At 28.0% G+C, this 27,563-nt stretch overlaps 2 protein-coding genes across 4 annotated transcripts in view; one reads left to right on the plus strand and one right to left on the minus strand.

The window, feature by feature from the left end:
- The window catches only part of LOC122850099 (pseudouridine-5'-phosphate glycosidase), a 76,031-nt gene extending 48,870 nt beyond the window's left edge, over positions 1-27,161 (minus strand). For both annotated transcript variants that reach the window (XM_044149122.1, XM_044149130.1), the window contains exons 1-4: positions 26,478-27,161; positions 26,045-26,413; positions 25,401-25,740; positions 25,098-25,285 (exon numbers count right to left, since the gene is read on the minus strand). In XM_044149122.1, the coding sequence (XP_044005057.1) occupies positions 25,098-25,285; positions 25,401-25,740; positions 26,045-26,413; positions 26,478-26,783 (1,203 nt within the window). In that variant the 5' untranslated portion in view covers positions 26,784-27,161. The remainder of the gene's footprint in view (positions 1-25,097; positions 25,286-25,400; positions 25,741-26,044; positions 26,414-26,477) is intronic.
- Positions 1,682-20,954, plus strand: LOC122850114. 2 transcript variants are annotated; one of them, XM_044149143.1, is made up of 3 exons: positions 1,682-2,656; positions 17,390-19,172; positions 20,013-20,954. In XM_044149143.1, the coding sequence occupies exons 2-3, from the start codon at positions 17,531-17,533 to the stop codon at positions 20,324-20,326; spliced, it is 1,956 nt and encodes a 651-aa protein (XP_044005078.1). In that variant the 5' UTR covers positions 1,682-2,656; positions 17,390-17,530; the 3' UTR covers positions 20,327-20,954. The 2 variants fall into 2 exon arrangements, with proteins under 2 accessions (XP_044005078.1, XP_044005086.1); XM_044149151.1 differs by having other exon boundaries at positions 1,697-2,350.
- Positions 27,162-27,563: the final 402 nt, after the last annotated feature.

The following is a 27,563-nucleotide window of genomic DNA, read 5'->3' on the forward strand; positions in this document are numbered from 1 at the left end:
AGATTCGAAAAATGTAGCGTCCCCTACGGAACGCACCCCATGGCGGCTTATTGTGTATTATTGCCTTTTCTACTATTCGTATTTTTTCGATTCGAAAAAATGTAGCTATAAGTAAAATAATGTAGATATTGATTGTTTAGCTACAACTACAGCTAAATAAAAAATTGAGCTAAGCAAAAAATCTAGCTAAGGAAAAGATGTAGATATTGATTGTTTGGCTACAATTACAGCTAAGTAAAAAAATTTTGCTAAGTAAAAAAATCTAGCTAAGTAGCTAATGAAATAATATTGATTGTTTGGCTTAATTACAGCTAAGTAAAAATTTTAGCTAAGTAAAAAATTTAGCTAAGTAAAATCATGTAGATATTGATTGTTTGGCTACAATTAGCTAAGTAGTAAGTAAGTAAAAAATTTAGCTGAAAAATAATAGTAGAATAAAATTGATTAGTTTAATTGTTCACAATTACAGCTAAGTAAAATAATTAGCTAGTAGTGAAAAAAATTTAAATATGTAAAAAATTGATTGTTTAGCTACAATTAAGTAAAAAATCTAGCAAAAATTTAGCTAAAAATGTAGATATTGATTGTTTGGCTACAATTACAGCTACGTAAAAAATCTAGCCAAGTAAAAAATCTAGCTAATTAAAATAATGTAGATATTGATTGTTTCGCTACAATTACAGCTAAGTAAAAAATTTAGCTCAGTAAAAAAATTTAGCTAAGTAAAAAACCTAGCTGAGTAAAAAGTCTAGCTAAATAAAATAATGTAGATATTGATTGTTTAACTACAATTACAGCTAAGTAAAAAATCTCGCGGATAAGTAAAAAATTTTGCTCTTCACGGAAAAAAAGTCTTCAAGTAAAATGTGAAGGGAAATTCCATAGTTAAACTTAGTTTTTTTCCTAATTCCAGAAAGTTCACGAAAAAAAACTAAGTCCCTTATTTTGAAGCCAAAACTGCATAAAATAAAATAAAATTACGAATAGTAGAAAAATCCATAACCGCCAATAAGCCGCCATGGGGGGCACCTCGGGGTGCCACGGGCCTGAATACTTCCTTTTGTAATTTAATTTTTAATAATTTTTTTAACCCCTTTAGCCATTTTTTTTTTGATTGAGATTTTTTTTTTATATTTAAAATACATTAAAAAAAAATACAATAGCTCGCCAATCAGTTTTAACGTACTTTATAATTGGCATTTTTTTTAATTTTCAAAAATTAATATCTTGGCCGGGATAGAATTAATTTGATTGAGATTTTAAAATTAACTTAATATAATAAAATTAAAAGTATTGAACAAACACCAATCAATTTTGAATTGTTTAAATTATCAATTTTTACCTGGCTTACCTGTGGACAGGGGCAAAAAAAAATTGCTTGGCATTAGGTGAACCGTGTTCTGGGTCTCAAGAACTACTATTTAACAGGTATTTGTTCAATTCGGTTCTGTTTACTTTTTTTGACATTATCTTACGGACTAAAGAGTCTCTCCTAACGCTCTCTGTTCGAGAAGCCTGTTGTTTTTTTTTTTTTGGAAGCTCATCTCACATTTCGCTGAAGTTAGGAGTAGGAATACAAAACATAAGGTTTTTTTAAAAATGGCATGCGCAAGCTCAGCTTTCCCACTCTTGCGTCCTTGACACCAACGCATACATATACACAATCTGATGACTGTGTCTCACTGAGAAAAAAAGCTTGAAAGCGCTACTGTACCTGCGCCGGCCAGTAAAAAATGTAATTCTCTCTTTCAATACGAATCACGTATCGACTCTTGTAGAACATTTCTATATGTATGTACATATCAGAGACCTCGGAGTTTTCAATGTAACTGCCAGCGACGTGAATCACTTTGATAATAGAAAAAAATATATCCGAAAAGGAACTACAAATGTTGCCTTGAAAATGATTACAAAGATCGTGCTATAAAAATTTTAAGTAGAATCTTCCAATGATAAATTTATGAAAAGTAATCAAAGTTATTGACTTTCATTTATTTATTTATTTATTTTTTTCGAGTGGCTAAAATTTAGGAAGAGTTTAATAGTTGTCATAATCTAAGATTGTTTTTAATCTCAATACAGATTTTTTTTTATTAACAAATGAAAAGTGAATTCAATGTGTTCAACAAATTTTTAAGTGAATATAAAATATAAGGGGAATAGATTGTTTTTGTTATTTTGGAAAGAAGAAAATTGATGACTTGATAATCAACTGGGAAAAAAACCTGGATGAGTTTTAATTTTTGCTTGACACTTGAGTCATGTGCTGGAGGGATAAATGTAGGAAAAGTGGTGATGAAAAAAGTGAAGTTGATGTGGGATGAGAGCTTGTCAGCTGATATAAAAAAAGGTATCACTGTGCTACTGGAAACTTGAATAGTTAGTTTTTTTTTTTATGGTTTTTAGAAAAAGTAACCAATCATACATTGAATGATATAAGAAATATATACTTTTGAGTTCAAAGTGATTGATTTATTCATTTGTTATTTGTTATTTAAATTGAGCAAACTTATGTTAATTGAAGTGTTTGTTTGATTGATGAGCAACTGCTGGAACATTTCACAACTTAATAAATTACTAGAAAATGATTGTAAGAAAACCGGGATAATTGAGATATCTGCAATTTCAACAAACGCTAGGCGTGGAGCTTCACAAGGTTTTATAAATATATGTGTGATCATTTCAATTATTTAAAAAATATTGATTTCAAACAATATCCAATCATAAAAATTGATAATAATTTCGTTATTCAATACATATACAATTATTGGTAACTGCCATAATTTATTCATTCAAAACACTTAGTACCTAATTACCCATTTTATTCAGGTTACTATCTACTCATTATAAGAGCAAAATCGATCGAAGCTTATCTACAATAGACCTTCTTCGAATGACGAGGTTAATTTTCTTCTCTGTTTTTCATGCGCTTTTTCGATCGTTTTGTTTTTTTACTGATAGAATCCAACCTCCGAGGCCAGAGGGTGGTTGTTGAGCAGAAGCTTGTGCCTATACAAATACAGGATATTATTTGATGCACTCTCGAATGACATGAGAGGTCCAAATATACATTATTGCATAACTTAAATTCTATATTTCTATGGAAATTCAGTCTTTATATATACCGTGTTATTTTCAATAGTTCATCGATACTTTTTGTTTTTTTATTATAAAAAAATTTTGCCTATACCAGCGGCTATATAGGAGCATCAACCATTTTCCGATACATACATGCTTACACTTCAAAAACTTTTTTTTGATATTACAAATGAAAGTTTTATCTGGTAAAATTTTTTTTCTTGTGAATTTTCATCATTAATTGATGAAAAAAAAAATAATGATAGAAAGAAAAAAATCTCAAATTACCTAATTATTCTTGAAATATTAATTCTAATAAGAATATATAGTTTGAAATAAAAATTATAAGTTTATGTAATTCTCGTTTAATCAAAATCATAAAAGTTTATAATAAATTTTTTCGACTTATCAAACTTTCGACTTGTTTATTATTATGTTTTATTTATTTGCTTATTGATTAATTCCTGAAGCTGTATATTTAAGAGAAAATTCCTTGTTAAAATTTTTTCTTATTAAGTCTAGTATAAAGGCCATTAAAGATCAAAAAGTTGTCTATTAATTTATGTTTATCAATTTTTGTGTGGAGCATAACAAATTTTGTTGAACAGCACGGCAATCTTTACTCTACGTGATAAACAAAAACTATATAACCGGTAGAACAGATATTGTTGAGTTTTAATTTGGCCTCTACTTTGCTGTGCGCTACAACAATTTTTCTCCTGTTTTCTCTGCAATTTTTTATTTTCTCCGTATAGAAGATTATATAGTTATTATATAGTTTCTAACGTTTTTTTTTTCTTTGTTGATAATTTTTAAACTAATCACGCGATTTTTATAAACAAAAAAAATATTTTTATTCAATTTATAATCTTTTCAATCGATTGGGAATAATGAAATTTTGTGTCTAGCCATTTAAATTGTTCAAATCAATTAACAAAGTCCGGAAAGCGTTGAGATTTTAAGGAAAATGAATTGTTTATTTATAAATTTTAATCTTAAACTATCACACGATTTTTATATAACAAAAACGGTACATTTATCTGCAAAGGCAAATATGAGGAAGGAAACGCTATGTGCAGTTGGTGACGAGTCGAGGAGGCGGGGAATACAAACGTCTCGTAAATAGCAATTTACTTGACATTCAGGAAATGACGCTGAAGCTGGCAGCCGAGCTGCCGAGCTGCCAACTGGCCCGCAGTCAGAGATTCATAGGGTAGACTGAGAACCTGCTCAATTATTTGAAATTATTTTTTTTTTTTATAAAAACGACTGATTCTTTGAGAAATACTAGTTTTAACTTACTCTGACAATTACAAAGCCCTCGTGAACATCGAACACCTCCCCCCCGTCGCGGTTCTTTGGGTTTTTTTTATTTTTTCCAACTTCCCTGGTAGAAATTCAGTCTCATAACCGTCTAAATACTAGCTATTTTTACTAGATTCAAACTCAGTTGTAGATAGTTTGTAGATTCAAAACTAGACGTTTACGATTTCTATAGAAATGGACAATTGGCTAGTCTATGCCTACACGGAGAAAAATTTTCAGCAAATTTTGCTATGGCGCCATATCATTGAGGGTCTATCTTCTGACTATTCAAATATTTACTATTATGTTAACAAAAAAAAACAATTTTTGTCTTGAAAAATTAAAATGTACCATAGCAATTTATATAATGTTTTTTTTTTGCTATGTTCAGATTAAAAATTACAATGCATAAAGAAATTTTTACGAAGGCCAAATTTAAAAGTTAAAATAATCCAGCCTAAAAATTACATTGTACCATAGCAAAATATATATATATTTTTTTTTGCTTTGTTATTCATAAAATTTTACGTTGTTGCTGTGGACAAAATTAAAATGATCCTCTGAAAATTTACAATGTGCCATAGTAAAAAGTTAATTCTCTTAGAAATCCTATAGGTGTCACTGATAAATACAAAGCAACATGGTTAAAATTACAATGGGCCATAGCAAAAGCAATGTCAACCACCCCCACTTTTTAGCCGACCGCGCAGGCGTGTCTTTGCTTATGTTTAATGAAAAACAAACAAATGTTAGCTTTTGTAAATGTTGTTGTGGCGCAGCGGATAACGCGTAGGCATTCTGTTCGGAAGGTTTGGGGTTCAAATCCTGGTTTAGGTTAATAAATTAAAAAAATAAAATAAAATAAAAAGAAATAAAAAAAAAACAAATAAATAAATTATATAGATATTGACAATAAAAAAAAAAATTTTTATAATATTTTCAATAAATGGAATAAATTTTGCGTTTGACCATAACAAAAATTACTATGGTACACAAAAAAAAAAATAGCCACGCCCACACGATATTTTGCTATGGCCCATATGAAAATATCATGAAACCGAAAGATGGCGCAGCTCAGCTATGGGCCATTGTAAAATTTGCTATGTTTTTTTCGTAAAAAAAAATAAAAAATTCTCTCCGTGTAGTTCACTAGTTACAGAAAAAAAAAAATTATTATTATAATAACGTTGAGTTTCCTTAATTTTTTTTTTGTACAACTGACCGGGATCGAACCTATGTACCTAGCTACCTACCTGAACTTAGTTTCTCAATGCGAGTGTATTACCCCGAAGCCAACGCGCGTCAACGTGAATGTTGGAAAATTATTGTCATTATTAAGAAATACCTTCAATGCATTAAAAAAAACGTTATTTTTATGAATAAATTAAATAATTATAAAAAATAAAAAGATAACTTATTTATTTTTATTTTTTTTTTTTTTATAAAGTTAAAAATCTAAACCAAGAATAAATTAATAATATTTAAATTTTATTGTCAATAAAATACAGTCACGATTTTATTTTTCATTTAATACTTGGTTTTAAAAAAAAAAAATTATTAATTAATTTTGTTTTTATTTTTTATCTAGATTTATATTTTGAGATTCATTTAACTTATTTATAGAAATATGTATTTTTTTAGATTTTTTTGGAAGGTCTTCATTAATAAAGAAAAAAAATTTCTAACTTCCATGTTAAGGTACATTCTCAGCTAGATTTTGTGGGCGTGTCTTAAATAAAATCCTATGCTTTTTACATTGAAGATTTTGTCATACCAACCCCAAAAAACCAAAAGTTTGAACTTTTCGTGATCATTTTTTTTGAGTTAACAATTTATTTTTTCCATTATTAATTCATGTTATGCAATATATTTCAATAAAAACCAACTATATATTGATAAAAACAATTATTCTATAATATTTATTCATTTCAATATTGCACACAAAAATTTTTTTTTGTTAGTATGCATCACTGATTTGTATCAGTATGAAGTTTTTTATTTATATCCAACGAGCACATTGGCGCGCTACGCGCGCCTGTATCTATACCTTCTAAAAGGTTCATTGTTCATTGATTTTATAAACACAAGTATTATCATAAAAAAAAAGAAGAATAAATAAATTGACGAAAAATTTTTTTAATTTATTTATTTACACATAAATCACACATAATTCACACGTAATTTTTAGTCTAATAACATCAAGATTGAATGTTTACTGAAAAAGTTGTGCTACCTTAATATGTCAATTTTAAAAAAAAATATAAAAAATATTTGAAAAAATTTTGTTTTTGAATTATTTCTTCACACATAAAAAACACATAATTTGCACAAAATTTCAAGCCCAATTGCATCGAGATCCGATGATTATTAAAAAAGTTGTGTTAGCTTAATATGCCAATTTTTAAAAAAATATAAAAAATATTAAAAAAATTTTCTTTTAAATTTATTTCTTCACACAGAAAAAACACATAATTTGCACAAAATTTCAAGCCCAATTGCATCGAGATCCAATGATTATTGAAAAAGTTGTGCTAGCTTAATATGTCAATTTTTTAAAAAAATATAAAAAATATTTGAAAAAATTTTTTTTCAAATTTATTTCTTCACACATAAAAAACACATAATTCGCACAAAATTTCAAGCTCAATTGCATCAAGATCTAATAATTAATAAAAAAGTTGTGCTAGCTTAATATGTCAATTTTAAAAAAAAAAATATAAAAAATATCAAAAAAAATTTTGTTTACTCGCTTTTTATTGTTGTTTTTTCGTTGCTAACGAAATAGATAAAAAAATAATAGAAAAAGGCAAACAGAAAGAAATTTGTATGAGAGTAAGTGAGAAAAAAACAATGACCAATCAAATGTCCGGAAGACCGATGATGTTTGTCCTTTTTATATTAGGATTATAATATTAATATTTATTATCAATTTCAATTTTATATAGTTAATAAAACTATTTTTAATAATATTTTTATTAATGTTTGCATTTATGATGCTCCATTATTTTGTAATCAAATTTCTTTTATGCAATTTTAAATTTTCCCGCTTTTTCAATATCATGGCTCTTCGTTAGAAAATCAGTAAAAAAACAACTTTTTACCACATATTTTTAATTAAAATAACAAAATCAGTGCTGTAACTCCATATGAACCAGGTATTAAAAAATTCCTTATTATTTTTACTATTATCTATTAGTTTTTCAATAAAATCTTATATTTAGAAATGTAATTTAGTTATGATCAAAAAAATTTCAAACATCCCCTCCCATAAGAGCCCATGTTTAACCTCTCTAAAAGTAGCCAACTTTAATTAATTATTATAAAAAAAATAAGTCTGTAACATAATATATTATTTCACGAAATGATTTATCAATATTTCAATTACATACTGTATAAATTTAAACAAATTCTTATATTCGGAAGGTAGCTGAGAATGTACCTTAAGTTGTACAAAAAAAAAAACCATCAAAAAAATTAAAAATTAAAAATTAAAAATCTTTCAAAAAATAAAAATAATAATAATTTTCTTTATTGTTAATTTAAAAATTTTATTGTTTTTATTTTGAAGCGTTTATTGTTTAATTATTTTTTGGCAACAAATCCTTTTTTCTAGTATACATTTTATAGCTTATCAATAGCTAGTTACAAGATTCAATATAACCGAACTATAGACGGAACTCTACCAATAATCTCGGATTTCTTTTAATGTCAGATGCTGTTCAATACGCAAAGTATTTTTGCTTCTGTTCATATTATATATTATTATAAAATTTGTATGAAAAAATTATGATTGATCTGACTTTGTTTTTATAAAAATTCTACATTATAATTTGTAGGTAAAATAGATATTCACTGGCCAGTTATTATCCATCGAAACTGTATACATTTTTTGGCTAGTACAAATAGCTAGTCACGAGATTCAATCTCACGAAAATGGACAAAATTCTACCAGGGTTTTTTCTCAGTTTTAATTTTTTTTATCTACGAAGACTTCACTATAACCTACTTTTTAGCACGAATTCAATCAACAAAAAATAATATTTATGTGTCCTAAAAATTTAAAACCCCTAACAAAAGTCCTTATTAAAATAAAGATACAGTATTTTTTGAGTTAACCATTATTCACGTAATAATTATTAAACGAAAATAAATTAAAAATTCACACCAATAATAATTGTTTTTAGTATTACATAAATAAATAACACTATCAACTAAATCATACAAATAAATAACAACAGCTGTCTGACTAACGTGCAGACGGAAAAAAAAAAAAAAATGATGCTCTCTCTTTCTCTATTGAATTCAACCGGCTATGTCGTTACAACGAACGTAACCCCGACCGTGATGTTCGGGTCAATGTAAATTTTTTGTCGCTACCCTCAGGAAAAAAGTTTCACTTCAAAAACCGCGACAGGGAGGGGGGGGGGTCGTTTGACGTTCGCGGGGGTTCAAAATTTTTAGGGTGAGTTGTCATTAGTATAAATAATATTTGTAATAAAAAGTAGGTAATAGTTCGTGGTTATTCCAGGCAAAAAATAAATAACGAAAAAAACTAAAAAATCCGTGACTGGGGAGTGAGATAACTCGAGTTAGGTGGTGTAGTTCATGCAACTATCTAATAGTAATATTTTTATAAAATTTAATTTATTTCTTAATCATTTTTTTTCAATTATTAAGCCTAGGGCCCCGAAACCCCAGCCGGCCCTAACTTGGCCGCTAACTCGGCTGTCAGCTTTAGCGTCATTTAGGGAAATACAAATATCAAGTAAATTACGTTTGTATTTCATGCTGACGATGACGAGTTATAACTTCTTGTGGTATTTCATTCCAGTCATATATGCCCGTCCAGTAAAATATATTTTTTACTTTAGCAGTATTGGAAACACCATATTTCGTCTTATTTCTTCGATGAAGTCAGCCGCTTATCAAAGCAACCATCTCGAAACAAGATGACAGAAAAAGAATTTCATCTTTCTTCTTCAACTAACTTCCTTTTTCCTACTCTCTTCTCTACATCGACTGATTTTTTCCTGCTCTAGTGCAGAAAAACAACTTTTCCACTACTACAATTGACGCATACACTCAGAGAAGGATAAGTTAACAGTTAACATACCAATATGTTTACATTAAACATACAAAAGTTTAATGTTAAGATATAAGTTTATAGTTAACATACGTATCTTTACGCGGCTAAATATTTTGATGCGCCAGTCTACTTCTTGTAATCTTTTTTTTTTGACATTATATTGTGATACTATTTTAATCGTAATATAATATAATATGTACTCGTGTTGTCATAAATTTATTTAAATTTAGTTTTTTTGTAAATTCATTCTTAATTTTACATTCAATTTTCATATTTACATACGTAAATTTACATTAATGTCTTCAACTATCAGCCTAACCTTCAAATTGTGTCAATTACAGATATCTTAATAGTTAACATACGCATATTAACTATTAAGATACGTATGTTTAATGTTAATATATATATCTTTGATGTAAACTTATCAGCCACCACCCATTTTAACATGGCATATGTTAACAATAAACAGGATATCCTTCTCTGTGTGTACTACAGCGATGTAGGTTTTTATCCTCATCGGTATAATTCAACGCGCACACGTACTCATGTTGTCTTGGGGTGGTTGTCTTAATAAGCGTCCGGCTTCGTCGATGAAATGATGCGAAAAATACAATGCTGCTGAAGTGAAAATATTTTTATTCAATTTAAGATTTAAACTAGTTAGGACGAGGGGCTAATCATGCCCTGATTTAGTGACACCGTGACACCACGACTACGAATGTAGTTGAAAATTTCTGTGACTACGTTTTGACTACACTTCAGCGTAATCGAAGAAATTTAATAAAAATAATAACTACCTATAACAAAGTAATAAATAATTGCTGTGTTAATGAGACAATGATAAATGTTAAACATTTTTTTTCGTCATAATGATAATTCATTGGACAAACATTTTCGGTGATTACACCATGACTACGCACATGAATTCGGTTAGGATCAATAAAATTTGGTGCCTGGCCATTTGAATTGTTAATTTATACAACATTTAAAATGGCCGGACACAAATTTTTCATTATTTCTAATCGTTAAAAAGATAATAATTCAAAATAAATTTTTGTTTCTCATTAAAATCTCGTAATTAGTCGACAACTGATTTTTCTCAAAATCGTAATGTTAAAATCATTAAATGCAAGAAAATTTATATCTAATAATTGAAACTAATAATTTATATTATTCTCTGGATGATAAAAGTTAAGGTTGTTTGTAAATATTTGAGTTTCTACTCGATTTTTTTTTAATTAGGCTTATTTTTTAAATGAAATAATTATCTATCTTGACAATTTATTTCAATTTTTTTTGCCTCGGCTTTTTATAGATGATGAATGTCAAAGTTGACAACTTTTATACACGAGAATAGTGCGAAATAATTTTTTTTTTCTTAAACAGCATAAGTATAGTAGATTCGTTGTCTACTCGAAAACTTTTTTTTTTCTATCAAATTGTAGATAAGAAAAAAACGAATATAATTTGAAAATATAAGTTATGTTTGCCACGGATTTTAAAAGTTATTCAAGTTTAAAAAAAAAAAATATTTGCTTTCTCGCGGCAAGTGATGCGCACAGACGTGACACACACAAGCATATAATGTAGCTGTGTACTGTACTTGCTTGCTAGCAGTAGTGTTAGTGTCTGTCTGTATATGCACGGACACACTTAAAAGCCGGTTTTCGAGACAGAAGCGCAACAAAATTTTGGGTACCCGGGCATGAGATATAGCGTTACGATATACAGGCCCCTCAAACTACAAATATTGGTTCGACGATGTCTTTTACAAACAACCTTAATACATTTTAGTATACAATTTTTATTAACTAAAGAAACTATGAAAAAAACTTGATTTATAAATAAATAATAAGAAAAGTATCAATTAAAGTGGTAATAATTTTTTTTTTGTTTTTAAATAGAATAAAAAGGCAGACTCCTAATTGTTCTTTAGTAAACTAACTTTATTACGTTTTTTTTTTTAATTTAAAATTGAAAAAAAATATCAGTAAAAATATACATCTTATTATTAAATAAGACTTAAAGTGAGGTTGGAAACATCGGACACAAACTAAAAATGGTCGAAAATCAGAGCATAGTTCATGTCCTGGTTGATTTTTATATTAAATGATAAAAAAAAGGTGTTTGTTTTAAATAGTGAGTTAGTTAATAATATTTAACTAACCTAAAAAAAAATTAACTTATTGTACATGATGAATGATTCTTTATTCCAACTTTACCATCATCTACCTCCACCATTAAGGAAGTTACCACTAGACCCGAAAATGTGGTACCTGACTTTCTTGATAAGTTTTCACGTATTAAAAATTATTATAAATCCGTTATCGGTTAATTTAGAAAAAAAAAATATATATCCTTTCCTTAGTCCTCAATTCCTGTGATTAAAATAATTAATAAAGTAATAAAAAATAAATAATTATGATGAAATAACTAATTATTAAATATTTGATGATACTGTTCTTGTATCAAAGAAAAACTTCTTGAATAAATTACTCTGGAAGTATTGTATTAAAAAATAAATGTTTTGAAACAATCCAAACGACTAAATTCATGATTCAAATCAATTCAACCTTAATTTTAGAAGTTGTCTTCTTGAAGAAAATCAACTCACTTCTCGATACGATAACTTTATGTCATGATTCAAATCAATTCTACTTTAATTTGAGAAGTTGTCTTCTCGAATAAAACCAACTCACTTCGCGATACGATAACTCTATGTCATGATTCAAATCATAAGGTATAAAATAAATTTTTTAATTATAAAAAAAGAAATGTGTATTTATTTATCTATAATGTTTGTTTTTTTATTTGGATTTTATAACATATTCTATTTTTTAGCTGCCTATATGTCGTTAATAAATTTGTGTTCCGATCAGGATTCGAACCTGCGATTACCTAAAATACCTAAACTACCTAAGCTTTTACCGCGAGTCTAATTGTACAAGTTGAAATCTGAGAAAATTTTTACGGAGGCTAAGAGCCGAAAGGCTCAGCCGCAGTGTTGGATTTATCCCCCAAAAAAAAAAAAACGTTTATAACTTTTAAACTAATTGTCGTAAAGACTTCGGATTTGGCTCAAAAGACGCGGATTTAGAAATTCTATCGCCCCTAATAAAAAAAAACATTATCTATTCGGCCATTTATTTTTTTTTTTTCACGAAAAATACTATTCGTACGGGAAAAATTTATTTAAAAAATTTATAGAATTTTGAAAAATGATTATTTTAAGCCTAATATGAAACCTCTGCGACTACTCTATTTTGAGTTATAGCTTGTGCCGTTTTCATTTTTTAGGCAAACAATAACTCGTGATAGAATGGTGTTAAAGACTTCATATTAGGCTTAAAACATGCGTACTCGAGAAATCTATCGCCTCTCCGAGAAAATTTTGATCTATGAATCACATTTTTCATAAAAAATTGTAAAAAATCGATTTTTTTTTTTTTTTTAATTTAGTTTTTTTTTAAAAAAAAAAAAAGTGACTGAACACATAATGCTCTTTCTTAAGATGGGCGATGGAGTTTCAGAAGACGCGTTGTTTTAGCCTAATACGAAGTCTCTACTACAATTTTATCAAAAGTTATTGCTTTCCTAGTTTTCGAGTAATTTCTGAAAAACGCTCTAACTTTCGACAAAATCGTCCTAGATACTTTGTATAAAACTTAAAACGCATATGTGGTAAAATCCTACAACTTTTACTCGAAACTTTTTTCAAAAAAAATTATAGTTTTTATAAAATTGTAAAAAATAGAATTTTTGAAATATTTTCGTAATTTTTTTTTCAAAAATAGAAAAAATTAACCATTGAAATCAGGATAAACCCCTTGAAGGGCGCTAGAGTTTTGAAAACCACGTTTTTTGAGCCTAATTTGAAGTCATTCCAAAGTTATAGCTTGCCTTAACTCTACGTAATTTCATGGTAGAAATACTACAGGTAAGGCAGTGCGCAGCCTGGTTTGGCCGCTGTGAATCAACCAATCAAAAGATCGCCTTCTCGCCACAAAAATGGAAGACTTTATGCGCGCGATACAAATTTGTTAAGAAAATTTTCAAGTTTTTTTTAAATTTTTCAAAAGTTATCATACTTATTCAACTAGATTTGGTATATTTTATAATGATTCACATACATCAAAAATAAAAATTAATTATTTATATTAAATAAATAAATCCAAGTATAATAAATACAACACAACCTCCATTGTTTGTGGCATAAAAAAAACAACAATAATGAAAATATTATAATTTATTTGTTAAACTGTCTTGGTTTTTTTATTTTTCTGATTTTTTATAAACATGCTCCACATATATTTATTAGTATTTACAACAATATAAAAAATAGTTGTCAAAACAGTATGTTAGAGAGAGAGGCTCTTATAATAGAGATTGCGTGTTAGAAAGAAAAGCAAAACAGCTCGATGGCGCGTTGTTGATTGGTTGAAAAAATAAGGCTGCGCAGAACGCGACGAAAAAAGCATGGACTACTGCCATACCTGTAGTACTTCTACCATGCGTAATTTGAGCGAAAAAAAAAAAAAAAAAAATTGATTTTGAGAAAAATAAAAAAAAATGTACTATTATTGTATTGTTACTTTCAAAAATCATTTAACAGATAAAATTTAACACGGCCCTAGCCGGAGTATTAAAATTTTTAATTTTCAACGGTAACGCGGGCCACATGCCCTAACAAACGTTACCAGATCTTTTTGTAATTTCAGTTAAGCTGCAAATCAATACCAATGAATATAAATGATTTTCAACTGTCTCAGAACAAATTTTTAAATGAAATAAAATATTAAAAATAAAAAAAACTAATTTAAATCTTAAATTAACAATGAAACAATAATTTTTTATTCAATACTTCTGACGATTGAAATATTTAATCAACTACTTTTTTAAATCAAGAAATTATTTTATTAAAAAAATTATTTATTTTAGTGTATTTTCCACAATTTTCAACGTTTCCGTAGTCTTCCAAACGCTTCGGAAACCTTCAGGTTGCAAAGAAAAAAAAATTGCTGTTGTTGAAAAAATTTTTTCTTCATTACTATGTTGTTCTTATCAGTCAATTAATTTTATTGCATAATTCCCTGGTGGAAAAAAACTCCGGATTTTTCCGGAAGAAATGTTCCCGATTTCTCCGGGTTTCTATACAGTTGAGACAAAAGAGGTAAATTCTAATGACATGGCGTGTTTGACGAATATAAAATTGAGATCCATTATCGAAAATTTCTATTACCACCAATGAATTATAATGAATAACAATAATAGATACCTCTTGATTATTTATAAATTATTATAATAGTAAATAGTAGTTTTACAATTTTAAATAAATGTAGCGATTCATGCACGGAGAGAATTTTTTATTTTTTTTTACGAAAAAAACATAGCAAATTTTACAATGGCCCATAGCTGAGCTGCGCCATCTATCGGTTTCATGATATTTTCATATGGGCCATAGCAAAATATCGTGTGGGCGTGGCTATTTTTTTTTTGTGTACCATAGTAATTTTTGTTATGGTCAAACGCAAAATTTATTCCATTTATTGAAAATATTATAAAAATTTTTTTTTTTATTGTCAATATCTATAATTTATTTATTTGTTTTTTTTTTATTTTATTTTATTTTATTAACCCAAACCATGGTTTGAACCCCAAACCTTCCGAACAGAATTCCTACGCGTTATCCGCTGCGCCACAGCAACATTTACAAACGCTAACATTTATTTGTTTTACATTAACAACTTAAACATAAGCAAAGACACGCCTGCGCAGTCGGCTAAAAAGTGGGGGTGGTTGACATTTCTGAGTCTGTCATTGCTTTTGCTATGGCCCATTGTAATTTTAACCATGTTGCTTTGTATTTATCAGTGACACCCAAGGTCTGTAGATTAATAGACGGCTGGGATAAGGTCGTCGCATGACTCAGTGCGCATGCGCGGTCAGCCATGTTTGATGCTATTCCCCACTCCTAATGTTCACCACACAATGTAAACAAACAGTGTATGGCATGTCAAAAAAATTTCAACATCAAAATTTAATCATTTATTTATTGAATAAATATTGTACGTCAACGTTGTGCGATCGGTTGCTTCCCCCAGAGATTCAGATCATCGTCGAAAATGATCTACTGGTGCTGGTGTGAGCCAAATAAAACCAAGCTCAACGTTATGTGAGGTAAGATTATTTCTTCACATGATTTTCTTTTTCCTGATCAAAATTATTAGTTTACTAGTTAAAAAATATTGATATTTACAGATATATTTATAAAGATCTAACATAATGAATCTCAATATGAACAACATCGTCAGGATGGCTCAAAAAAAATTAAAACCAAATGCAGTACCAACTTTGTTTGGTGATGTTTTGATAGATTTTTTAAGTAAAATTCACCAAAATACAAGTGACGTGAGTAAGAATAAACATTGAATTTTAACTTATATTAAAGTTGTCTTGATAAAAAAATATTAATAGTTATTTTTTTTTCAGAACATGATGTTAATTAGACTTCATGTGAATCACTAAAGCAGTTGTCAACAACAAACTTAGGTGAATCCTTTTCCAGACCATTGCTTGATGTAATCATAGATAAATATACCACTGACAATAAAAAGAGTTTATTCAAGTTACCAAAGTCTAATAATACCAAATGTTTACCAAGTGATGAGCAGCAGATTGAATTGCCACTAGTAAACTTGGATAAGGATCATTTAGTATCAATTCTTGCTGATGAATTACAAGCAGAAATAATAAAAAAATATAATGAAGGAGTTATTAAATTTAATTTCATGCTTCAAAATCAACATTGTCTTTATCACCACGAAATTTCGAGTTTAAACTAGGAAGTAGAAAGCTTAAAAAAATAAATATTAGTTTAGACTGCGAATTACGAGTTGAATAAGAAAAAAGGATACTGTCAGACAGACAACGAGAAAAAATTAAAAACAAGTTTAACAAGCTTCTTAATGTATTCGGAAAATTGTCCATTTTTGAAAAACCTTTTAATTGAGTTATTTTATTCATTTATTTATAGTATGCGACAGGCAAAAGCCTACTAAAGCCAGAAAAATATATTTTGTTGTCAGATAAAAAATTGTATTCGATTATTTTATTTTTATATTGAAAAAGAAAAAATTATATTATTCTTCTTCTTTTGTTTCACTTTTTTACAACTATTTATATTAAACTGTCTGATAACTTTGTCAATTTTTCAGAATATTTAATTAATTATTAATTGAAAAAAATTAAGTGTTAACTTCTTGTTGTATACTGTTTCTGTAATAGACCAGATGTAAGCTATAAAGATGGTTTAAATAATGCGCGCCTAAAAGTCGGCCATGTTTGATGCTTGTGCGACGACCTTATCCCAGCCGTCTATTAATCTACAGACCTTGGTGACACCTATAGGATTTCTAAGAGAATTAAATTTTTACTATGGCACATTGTAAATTTTCAGAGGATCATTTTAATTTTGTCCACAGCAACAACGCAAAATTTTATGAATAACAAAGCAAAAAAAAAAATAAATATATTTTGCTATGGTACAATGTAATTTTTAGGCTAGATTATTTTAACTTATAAATTTGGCCTCGGTAAAAATTTCTTAATGCGTTGTAATTTTTTTTCTGAACATAGCAAAAAAAAAACATTATATAAATTGCTATGGTACATTTTAATTTTTCAAAGCAAAAATTGTTTTCTTTTGTTAACATGATAGTAAATATTTTTATAGTCAGAAGATAGACCCTCAATGATATGGCGCCATAGCAAAATTTGCTGAAAATTTTTCTCCGTGTGACTTTCTTATATTTCTCTACCAAGCGATCACATTCGTATCCTTACTTATTTCATTACTTTATATATATATAGTTCTCAATTTATTATATAAATAATGTGATTTTGCTCATTGTATATTTACAGAGCCGTGCCATGGAAGGTTCATTACAAAAGGTATCGGTAGGGCTCGCGTGACAAGGCATATTGCCGTCGTCGCGAGCCAAATACCGGTCAAATAATCATCATTGCAGCAGTGTTACGGGTGATAAAAGTAAACTAGATAGTATGACGGTGATGCTACTGCAACGTTTTTCAGCCCCGCAATCTACGTTGGTCCAAAAAAAAATCCAAAATTATTGTGATAAAGACATTGGAAGTAGTGGCCATACGGGCCAACAGCCACATTACAAACATTATTCTGAAAATAAATATCAAAATATACAAGAAACGTCAAAAAATTATCAAGAACATCAAGACAAACTAGCTACCAATAATACCCTTAATAACATAAACGCCAATGTTAATCACAACAACCACAATAATAATAGTAATCGTGATTATAATAGTAATGTTAACATTAATAATAATAATGATAACATCAATAAAAATGTAAAAAATACAGAAAACTGTTGTAAAAAAGAAAAAGTTTGTTATACAAGTTCTTTGTGTTTATACAATAGAACACTGGCAAATATTAATATTAATAAGTCAAATAGTAACAGTAACAATTGCAACAACAACCATAACAATAATTGTAATATTAATAATAATAACAACAATAATAATAATAATAATAATAATAATAATAATAGTAATAACGGTGAAGAGGAAATAGAAGAAGACGACTTCCTTACACGTGACAAGCAAAACATACGACAAGAGACAGTAACATCCCGTACAACAACAATAACAGCAGGTACAACGGGAACATTTGGTACATCGGCATCTCAAAGCCGATATTATAATCAAGGAGTCGCGATGCGATATTATAGATTATGGATATACGCTTGTAACGTAGTACTACTCGGTAGTGCACTTGGATTAGCATTTGCTCTTCTAAGATCACTTGTATTCACACGTGATCCCCGTCGTTATTTAGTTCCAGGTGTACCAAGAGTACTTGATCCAACAGCACTTTATGCATACTTGGCATTAGCAACACAATTAGGTCTTGTTCAATTGCTTGGCTGTATTGCAGCAAGAAGACTCAGTGCAAAATTATTAAATGCTTATTGGGTATTATTACTTGCATTATTATTCGGTGATGCAATAATTGGTGTTGCTTGGGTTTTTAAGTTTGAAAGAATAAGAGCTGAACTAAGACCAACATTGAGATTAAAATTACAATTGGATTATGGAAATGATTTAAAATTTAGTGATGATTGGGATAGATTACAAAGAGATTTTTCATGTTGTGGTGTTACTGGACCAAATGATTATTTAACACATAACTATCCAGAAACATGTTGTCCAATTGATATGAAATATCAAAGTGCCAATCATAATGAGACTAATGCTGGTTGTCATCATCCTTATTTACATGGTTGTGAAGAAAATCTCATCTTATGGATGAGAAAAACAGCTGATTTATTATTCGTAATTGGTTTTTGTGTTATGGCATTTAGTAAATTATGCTTCCTTGGTATATTGAGATATGAAATACGTGAAATGATACAAAAAATTCAATTACTTAAAGATCCACCACCACCAGCATCAGCAACATTTATACAATCATTTTGTCAACCACCACTGGCAGCACAAACAGCTGTTACATCAAGCTGTGGATTATCTATGGGCACTGCAACAGCAACAATAACATCATCTGATACCACTGGACACAGTCATATTAATTATAGTGGAACAAGACGTACAACACTGCCTATTGTCGTATCGTCATCGATTGTTAATAACAATCCATCAGGTTTTGGTAGGACTAATTTTATTCCAGTAACGACGTCTGCCTGCTGCACAGCTTATTCAAGCACCACACCGCAGATCATTCCGCGACACAGTAACAACAAATCACTGCCTTTAAAGGCCTAAAAAAAAACATTTTTCCGGTTTTTTATTTTTCTTTTTATATAAAAAAAACAATGATTTTTTTTTTCAATTATAAAAAATGGTATCATCGTAACTGTGTGTATTTTTTTTTTTACGCTGGTTAGTTAACAACATATCCTTCTTTCTGATCCTTTTTGACTGAGGTGAAAATGTTTTCTCTATATTAGCTTTGTATTATTTCGTATAACTCTATTAATAGGCTATAATAAATGCGCTTTCGTCCGTATTTTTTAGAAATTGACCTGGAACGGATTTTCTGAAGTAATATAGAGAAATATTTTCACCAGAGGATTTTTTTTTATCAATTTTTTATCAATAACTTTTTTTTTTTATTTCTAGAGTAATGTTTATTTCATTTTACCACTTTAATTATGATTTATCTGTGATAAATGATAACACTCTAAGTTATAATAAACTATTATAAATTTTTAGTTGTGAAAAATTTGAACTTGGACGATAAAAACTATTTATTATGTACCGTTAAAGTATAAAATTGATACATTTTTTAATTTTTTTTTAAGTAGAATTTTTATATATTTTGAGCATGAAACGCGACGACAATATTCATTACAGTAATACAATTTAAAAAAAGAACCATTTTTTTTTAGTCAAAAATTATTTTCTTCATTAGAGCATGATTAATAACTGATAAATAAAAAATAATAATAATTTATATTATTTGTACTTATAATTTTGTCATTTACAGGAAATAATATGCCAGTGTTGGCACAGCCATACGAACAAGATTACAATGGAAAACATCCTCTTTTGTTCACGAGCAATCTCCAACAAGATGCAGGTGCTGACAGTGATACAAATAGCCATTGTGCACTAATCCTCGAAGAATCAACAACAACACCACCATCAATTCAACGTAACTATACAATAAATTCACAAAATGAGAAAAATGCTGGCAACAATAATTATGAAATGCGTGAATTTAATCGACGTTATTTGATGTCAAATGGTGGTAGTCCACCAGCAGGAATTAAAATCATTCCACAAAATAGGCGAACCTGACTATGGAGAACGTGGCGACGAAGGTCGAGTCGTTTTTTATACAAATCTAATAAACCAGTCGGGGTTGCTGTGTTTTATAAGTAAGCTTATTATGGTATGAATTTTTCTCTGGTTATAAGTAAACAAATAATGATAATTTATCTGTAAAACTAGTAAGATTGAAAGATAAAGACTGAATATGTCGGCTTTTTTTTCCTGCATTTATTTCAATTTATAGTTTTTTATTTTTTAATTGTAAATATATATATTTACAATTTACAAATATATATATATATACCTATATATTATTATTTTTATTATTGTAGTATGAAAAATATCTAAATTCTAAAGTATATATTACATAAATATATACTTGATAGTTAATAACTCCGTAAGCAGAAAATAACTTAAGTCATTAAGATCTATGCCAATGTTATTGTCAAGTCAGAGTAACAAAAAAAAATTAAGAAATATATTGAAGTTACAGAATTGTGATTAAAAGCCAGTTAAAAAAAATGTAAATAATTTGGGTGATCCTCAAAATGGATGTTAAGTGCCGTTTGTTTGTAATATTTAAAACTTAATTGCTCTTATTATTGTCCAAATTAACTCAACATGCAAAACATTAACATTGAAAAAAAAAAAACTTGAAGAAGCCAGTAACTGTCAAACGTCATACAGACTAATTACCACTCGCTTGTTCAGAAAACAATTTAGAACACTAAATAAAACATTACTAATAAAATATTATCATGAAAATTTTTTCATGTCGAGACATCATGACTATAACAATAAATCATAAATATTCATTAACTTTTGTTGTCAAACTTGAGTGAACTATAGTTGTGTGTTCATTTCCAATACAATGATAATATTATATTTATTATTATTTAAAATTCATGATTTTGCTGTTATCTTCAACACGCACCTCTCTATAGTCTGTGCTGCAAACAATTATCGAGAACAAAGAAAAAAATAATAAAATTATATTGTTATTATTTTTGCCATCAGGATACTTAGAGTAAATTATATACTTTTTTTTGTTGTGGTCAAATTTGATCTTACATTAATTTTCTACGATCAGAATTTAAAAACTACAATAACTTAAAACTAAAGAAATGAGGTGAAAAAAAAAACAATTTATTTCGGCTCACGCAACACATTTGACCTCATATTATAACTTGAAAATATGCAAACTGGGTTTTTATGAAATTCAATAATAATAACTTGTGTTTCGTACGATAAAAGGTCAGGCAAAATTAAGTTTTTTATATATAACTTGGGGCCCAGTTTGACAAAATGAACAAATAATAAATGGAGTTATTATATTTCTAACTATAGGCTTTTTTTTTTTTATTAACTTTACATAATATAAATATTGTAAGTTGATGCAAATTAATAAGTGTAGCTCGATAATATTTTTGAAAAAATATAAACAATGTATATCGAAAAAAATAAATAATTATGACAATGCAAAATGATAAAAATTGGTATAAAAAACGCACAAAAAACGCGTAAAAATAATATGAAAAAAATGAGTCAACGAATTTCGGTCAACAGGGAAGATGTGATTTATCATGACAAAAAATTTCTACAAAAAATAAAGCAAACTAATTTTGGCATGCTGTTAGATCGACACATTTAAAATTGACACGGGCTAGTTAGACACATAAAATTTTCACAAATAAAAAAGACACAAATTAATTAGATACAATTTAGAACGACACAAATTAAATTCACACGTATTAATCGGACACATAATATTTTAATTATTTTATTAGACACATAAAAATATTGAACTCATAATTAGACACAAATTAATTCGACACAAAATAATTTATAACAAATATAATAGACACATATTAATTAATATTAGACACATAAAAATACGACAAAAATAAATTAGACACATTAAAAATAGAAACATTGAAGATAGACACAAAATAAATCGACACGTAATAATCGGACACATTAAAATAAAAAACTTCAAAGAACGACACAATAAATTAGACACTATTTAAAACGACACAAATTAAATTTACATGTATTAATCGGACACATAATATTATTTTTATAAGACACATAAAAATATTATACTCATAGTTAGACACAAAATAATTCGACACAAAATAATTAATAAAAAATATAATAGACACATATTAATTAATATTTGACACATAAAAATACGACAAAAATTAATTAGACACATAAATATAAAAATATCAAAGTTAGACACATAATATATTGACATGTTTTAATCGGACACATTAAAATAAAAGAACGACACAAATAAAATAAAATTGTAATAGTCGGACACATAGATTAGTTTGAGTCCCACATAGACAAATTCGTCTATTACAGTGTGTCGATAATACAGAAAAAAAATGAGAGATGGCACTGAATGTGTTTTTCTCTTTTTAAATGGTCAACGTTTTAAAAATTGAATTGATTTAATTAGATAACATAATTAAATATCACATATTCTTTGTCTTTCAATTATGTTATTTAATTATTTTTGCAATTAATTATGTAATCTAATTAAATCAATTCAATTTTTAAAACGTTGACCATTTAAAAAGAGAAAAACACATTCAGTGCCATCTCTCATTTTTTTTCTGTATTATCGACACACTGTAATAGACGAATTTGTCTATGTGGGACTCAAACTAATCTATGTGTCCGACTATTAAAATTTTATTTTATTTGTGTCGTTCTTTTATTTTAATGTGTCCGATTAAAACATGTCAATATATTATGTGTCTAACTTTGATATTTTTATATTTATGTGTCTAATTAATTTTTGTCGTATTTTTATGTGTCAAATATTAATTAATATGTGTCTATTATATTTTTTATTAATTATACATGTCGAATTATTTTGTGTCTAACTATGAGTATAATATTTTTATGTGTCTTATAAAATAATTAAAATATTATGTGTCCGATTAATACATGTCAATTTAATTTGTGTCGTTTTAAATAGTGTCTAATTTATTGTGTCGTTCTTTGAAGTTTTTTATTTTAATGTGTCCGATTATTACGTGTCGATTAATTATGTGTCTATCTTCAATGTTTCTATTTTTAATGTGTCTAATTTATTATTGTCGTATTTTTATGTGTCTAATAATAATTTATATGTGTCTATTATATTTTTTATTAATTATTTTGTGTCGAATTATTTTGTGTCTAATTATAAGAGTAATATTTTTGTGTGTCTTATAAAATATTTAAAATATTATGTGTCCGATTAATACGTGTGAATTTAATTTGTGTCGTTTTAAATTGTATCTAATTAATTTGTGTCTTTTTTATTCGTGAAAATTTTATGTGTTTAACTAGCCCGTGTCAATTTTAAATGTGTCGATCTAACAGCATGCCCTAATTTTTAAGAATTAAAAGAACGAAAATATTATTAATAAAAGAAATTGTGTGCATATTTATTGTTGTCATCGTCATTTCACATGAACGATCATCTGCAGTTCTAACAGATAATCTTTGAAAAAATCAGACAAGTTTATAAGGCATTTTTTTGAAACTCCTTATCTTCAATAAAATATAAATATTGACAAATTTATTAATAAATAAAAACACCATTTTGAAAATGAAATAAATATAGATAGAAAAATCGCCGATTCATAAAATAAGTTATTAGAAATAAATGAAAATGTAAATCATTATGAAAGAAAAAAAATTAAGTCGTTTTAGACAATATTTGTAATTAACTTTGTAGAAATAATAAGTAATATTGTATAATGTATACAAAAGAAAGAAAAAAACAATATATATATAGATATATTACAATAAGATAATAATGATGAAAACTTTGGTAAAATGATGAAAATAAAATAGAAGCTTTGAATAGTGCCTGCTTAAAAAGAAAAATAAAGAAAAAATACTGTCGCGAAGAATAAAAAAATCAATAAAAAACAAAATTCAACGTCCCTAATGGAAATATTTCTCCGTATTTACTTCGTTTTCCGCTTTTTTTGCTTTATTTATCTGAATTTTTTTGATATTTCGTATTACACCGAAATTGATCTATCTGAGAAGTTTCAAATTCAGTCAATTGCGGAAAAATACGAAAAAGGCGGATTAGTTATTAAAAAAAACTAGAGAAATACAAGAAAATATTTCCATCTAGGGCATAAAGTAAACGATAAAAAAATTATAATCAAATAACGTCATGCTGGTTCGTGTATTTTTGTGACATAATTAAAAATAATTTAATAACGATAAAAAAAAAAAAGAAAAATATATAAGAATACAAAAATGGAATAAACAAAAAAAGAGAAATGAATAAAACCAATAATAGAAACTATCGAGACTGTTTTCCTATATCCTTATTGCTTTGCTTTTTGTAAGATATAAAAAATAGATATTTAGAAATCATGAAAATTATAATAAAATGGTCATCAATAAGATGTATTAAAAAAACCGAAATGAAAAAAATATACTGAAGAATTGAAAAGTAAAAAATTCAGCCACGATAAAAGACATAATAAAAATTAAAACAATGTACTTTGCTAAAGCGCTTACTTTAAGTATCATGTGAAAAAAAAAAATATGCATAAATATTTACTTAAAATAAGACGAATGTAATTGAAAAAAAAAAAGCATTCAAAAAAATAAACACCTATTTAATACGTATATAATGAGTGCAAATGAGATTTAGTATTAAAATTACTCTCATCTTAAAAAAATTTAGTTCATTATGATCGTCATTATTATCCATATTATTACGACATTAATACGAAAAAATTTGAAAGAAAAGAAATTTTTTTATTAACATTACCTGGATTGCTGGCTCCTCAACAGCCAATGTTGTGTCTTCTGTCACCCCGCCAATAACAACTGGAAAACCCAATAATTGTTCTTCTCTGGATGACGTCAAAACATTTGTAAATTTTTCTTCAGATAGTTTTGATAATTTCACAGCAATATCAGCAGCCACAGCAGCATTATTTTTTATTAAAACCTTATCTAGAAAAGTTAAAAAAAATAAATTGAATAATTCAGTTCACATCGTTATTATACTTTTGAATATCATAAAGATAAACAAAATTAAAAATGATAACTAAAACATTGTGATATTTACTTGCTGTTAAGGATCTTCCTTCAGTCAAGTCAGTAAGTCTTTTAAGTAAATAAGGTGTGACACTTTTTCCTCGAATACATTTATCATCACACTCTCGAATAGCCATGTCAATAAATTTTTCAATTTCACTTGAATCAAGTGCTACGGATTCTGGGAGTGGAACAGCAAAAATAAGGCCAGAATTAATTCCTAAACTTCTTTGAGCTCGAATACATTCAGCAGCTTCATCTGTTGTCAGTATGCTGCTTGGTGATTTAATTGAATCTGATGTTCTACGACTATAAAATGCTGGAAATGTGTCATCTTCGCCAATTGATATCACAGGAACACTCAGAGTTTCCTATGTATAATACATATAAATATCTTTTATCAAATAAACAGAAATTGATAAAAAAATATATCATACACATACAAGTTAAATAACAGTCATTGACATAACTCTGTGAAATTATGATGGTCAATGTCTTGGTTTTATTTGACATTTTCAAAATGATGGGATTTTTTGTAATATATAAGTCGAAAAAAATATAATAAATTTTAGGGATATTGGTACCAGACAATAAACAAAAAATAAATTCCAAATCCAATTAATAAAATTGTGTTTGAATTGATGTGTGTTCCCAATGTACTAAATTGGCATTTACCAAAAATTCGAGAGTCTTAGGAATATCGAGAATTGCCTTGACTCCAGCACAGATAACAGCAACTGGCGTTTTTCCCAAAACCACTAGATCAGAGCTAATATCAAATGTTTGTTCTACACCTCGATGAACTCCGCCAATTCCACCTGTGGCCATCACCGATATTCCAGCCAAATGTGCTATTGTCACTGTTCCTCCAACAGTTGTACCTCCATGTAATTTTCCAGCAACTAGACTGCAAATATCTCTCTGTGAACATTTTATTGCACTCTTTGGACCACAAGACTCTTCAGCTAAATTTTGTATTTGTGTTTTATTCAATCCTACGTGAATTTGACCATTTATAATTCCTATCGTTGCTGGAACTGCTCCCTGAATCATAAATTGTTAAATCAAAATACTTGTGAAATTAATGTAGAAAATTTATTGTTATTACCCGTGTTCTCACAATGTTTTCGACTTCAATGGCAGTATTAAGATTGTCAGGATATGGCATACCATGTGTTATGATAGTTGATTCCAGAGCTACAATAGGTTTTTTAGTTTTCATTGCCATAACAACTTCCTCATGGTATTCAAAATTTTTGCTGATGTATCGCTTGAACACTTTAGATACATCTAGAATTTTTTCCAAATGATTCACCAAGCGTATCATTTTTCGTAATCGAAAAGTAATAAAGTATAGGTATACGGTAGCAGCAGAGTTTGGGTCTTGGGATGTGCGGTATCCATTGGTATCCATATCAGCTGGTATATCGGAGGACCCGATATTCTTAACCGATATATTTTTATTCGATATCAGTAGACGTCAAATATCGGATATTCGATATCATTTTCAAGGTAACGATCATTCTGAATATTATTCTGAAATCTGAATAACTGACTGAAAAACTTACATACCAACAGGGGTACGATTCATGGGTACGATCAAAATCTGTTAGGTATTTCAAGATGGCGAACTTCAGTGTTTTATTTGCCATTTTATCGCAATAATAATTTAATCATTTATAGGTTCACATCTAATGAGCCTGGGGTTGATGGAATCAGAATAAACTATTATATGGATTCTTTTGGAGTTTTATTGGAGAATATTGGAGTGAAGTTAATTTTCTTTGGGAGTTGATAGTTTAATGAATATATCAAATAATTAGGATTTAGGGACGCAGGCAGCCTGGATTTTTTTAATTTTCAACTTTTTCAAGTTTTTTTTTTTTAATTGGTAGATATTTCTTTGGAGAATTATAATATGCAAAAAAATCCCACTGAGAGTTCTTCAATTTATTATTAAAAAATATAACTTTTCAATTGTTGCTATGCGCTGATTAATCATTCCGGTCCATTGCGCATCCCCACTCTCAAATCCCAACGTAAATACATTCCCAGTTAAAAAAAATTCATAGAAACCGCGAAAAAGGGTCAAATACACATCAAATGCTCATAGATATTATTATTATTCTATGAGCATTTGATGTGTATTTGACGCTTTTTCGTGGTTTCTATGAGATTTTTTAAACTGGGTTGA

Source organism: Aphidius gifuensis, linkage group LG1 (genome assembly GCF_014905175.1).
Source record: "Aphidius gifuensis isolate YNYX2018 linkage group LG1, ASM1490517v1, whole genome shotgun sequence".
In the NCBI taxonomy this organism is placed as follows: domain Eukaryota; kingdom Metazoa; phylum Arthropoda; class Insecta; order Hymenoptera; family Braconidae; genus Aphidius; species Aphidius gifuensis.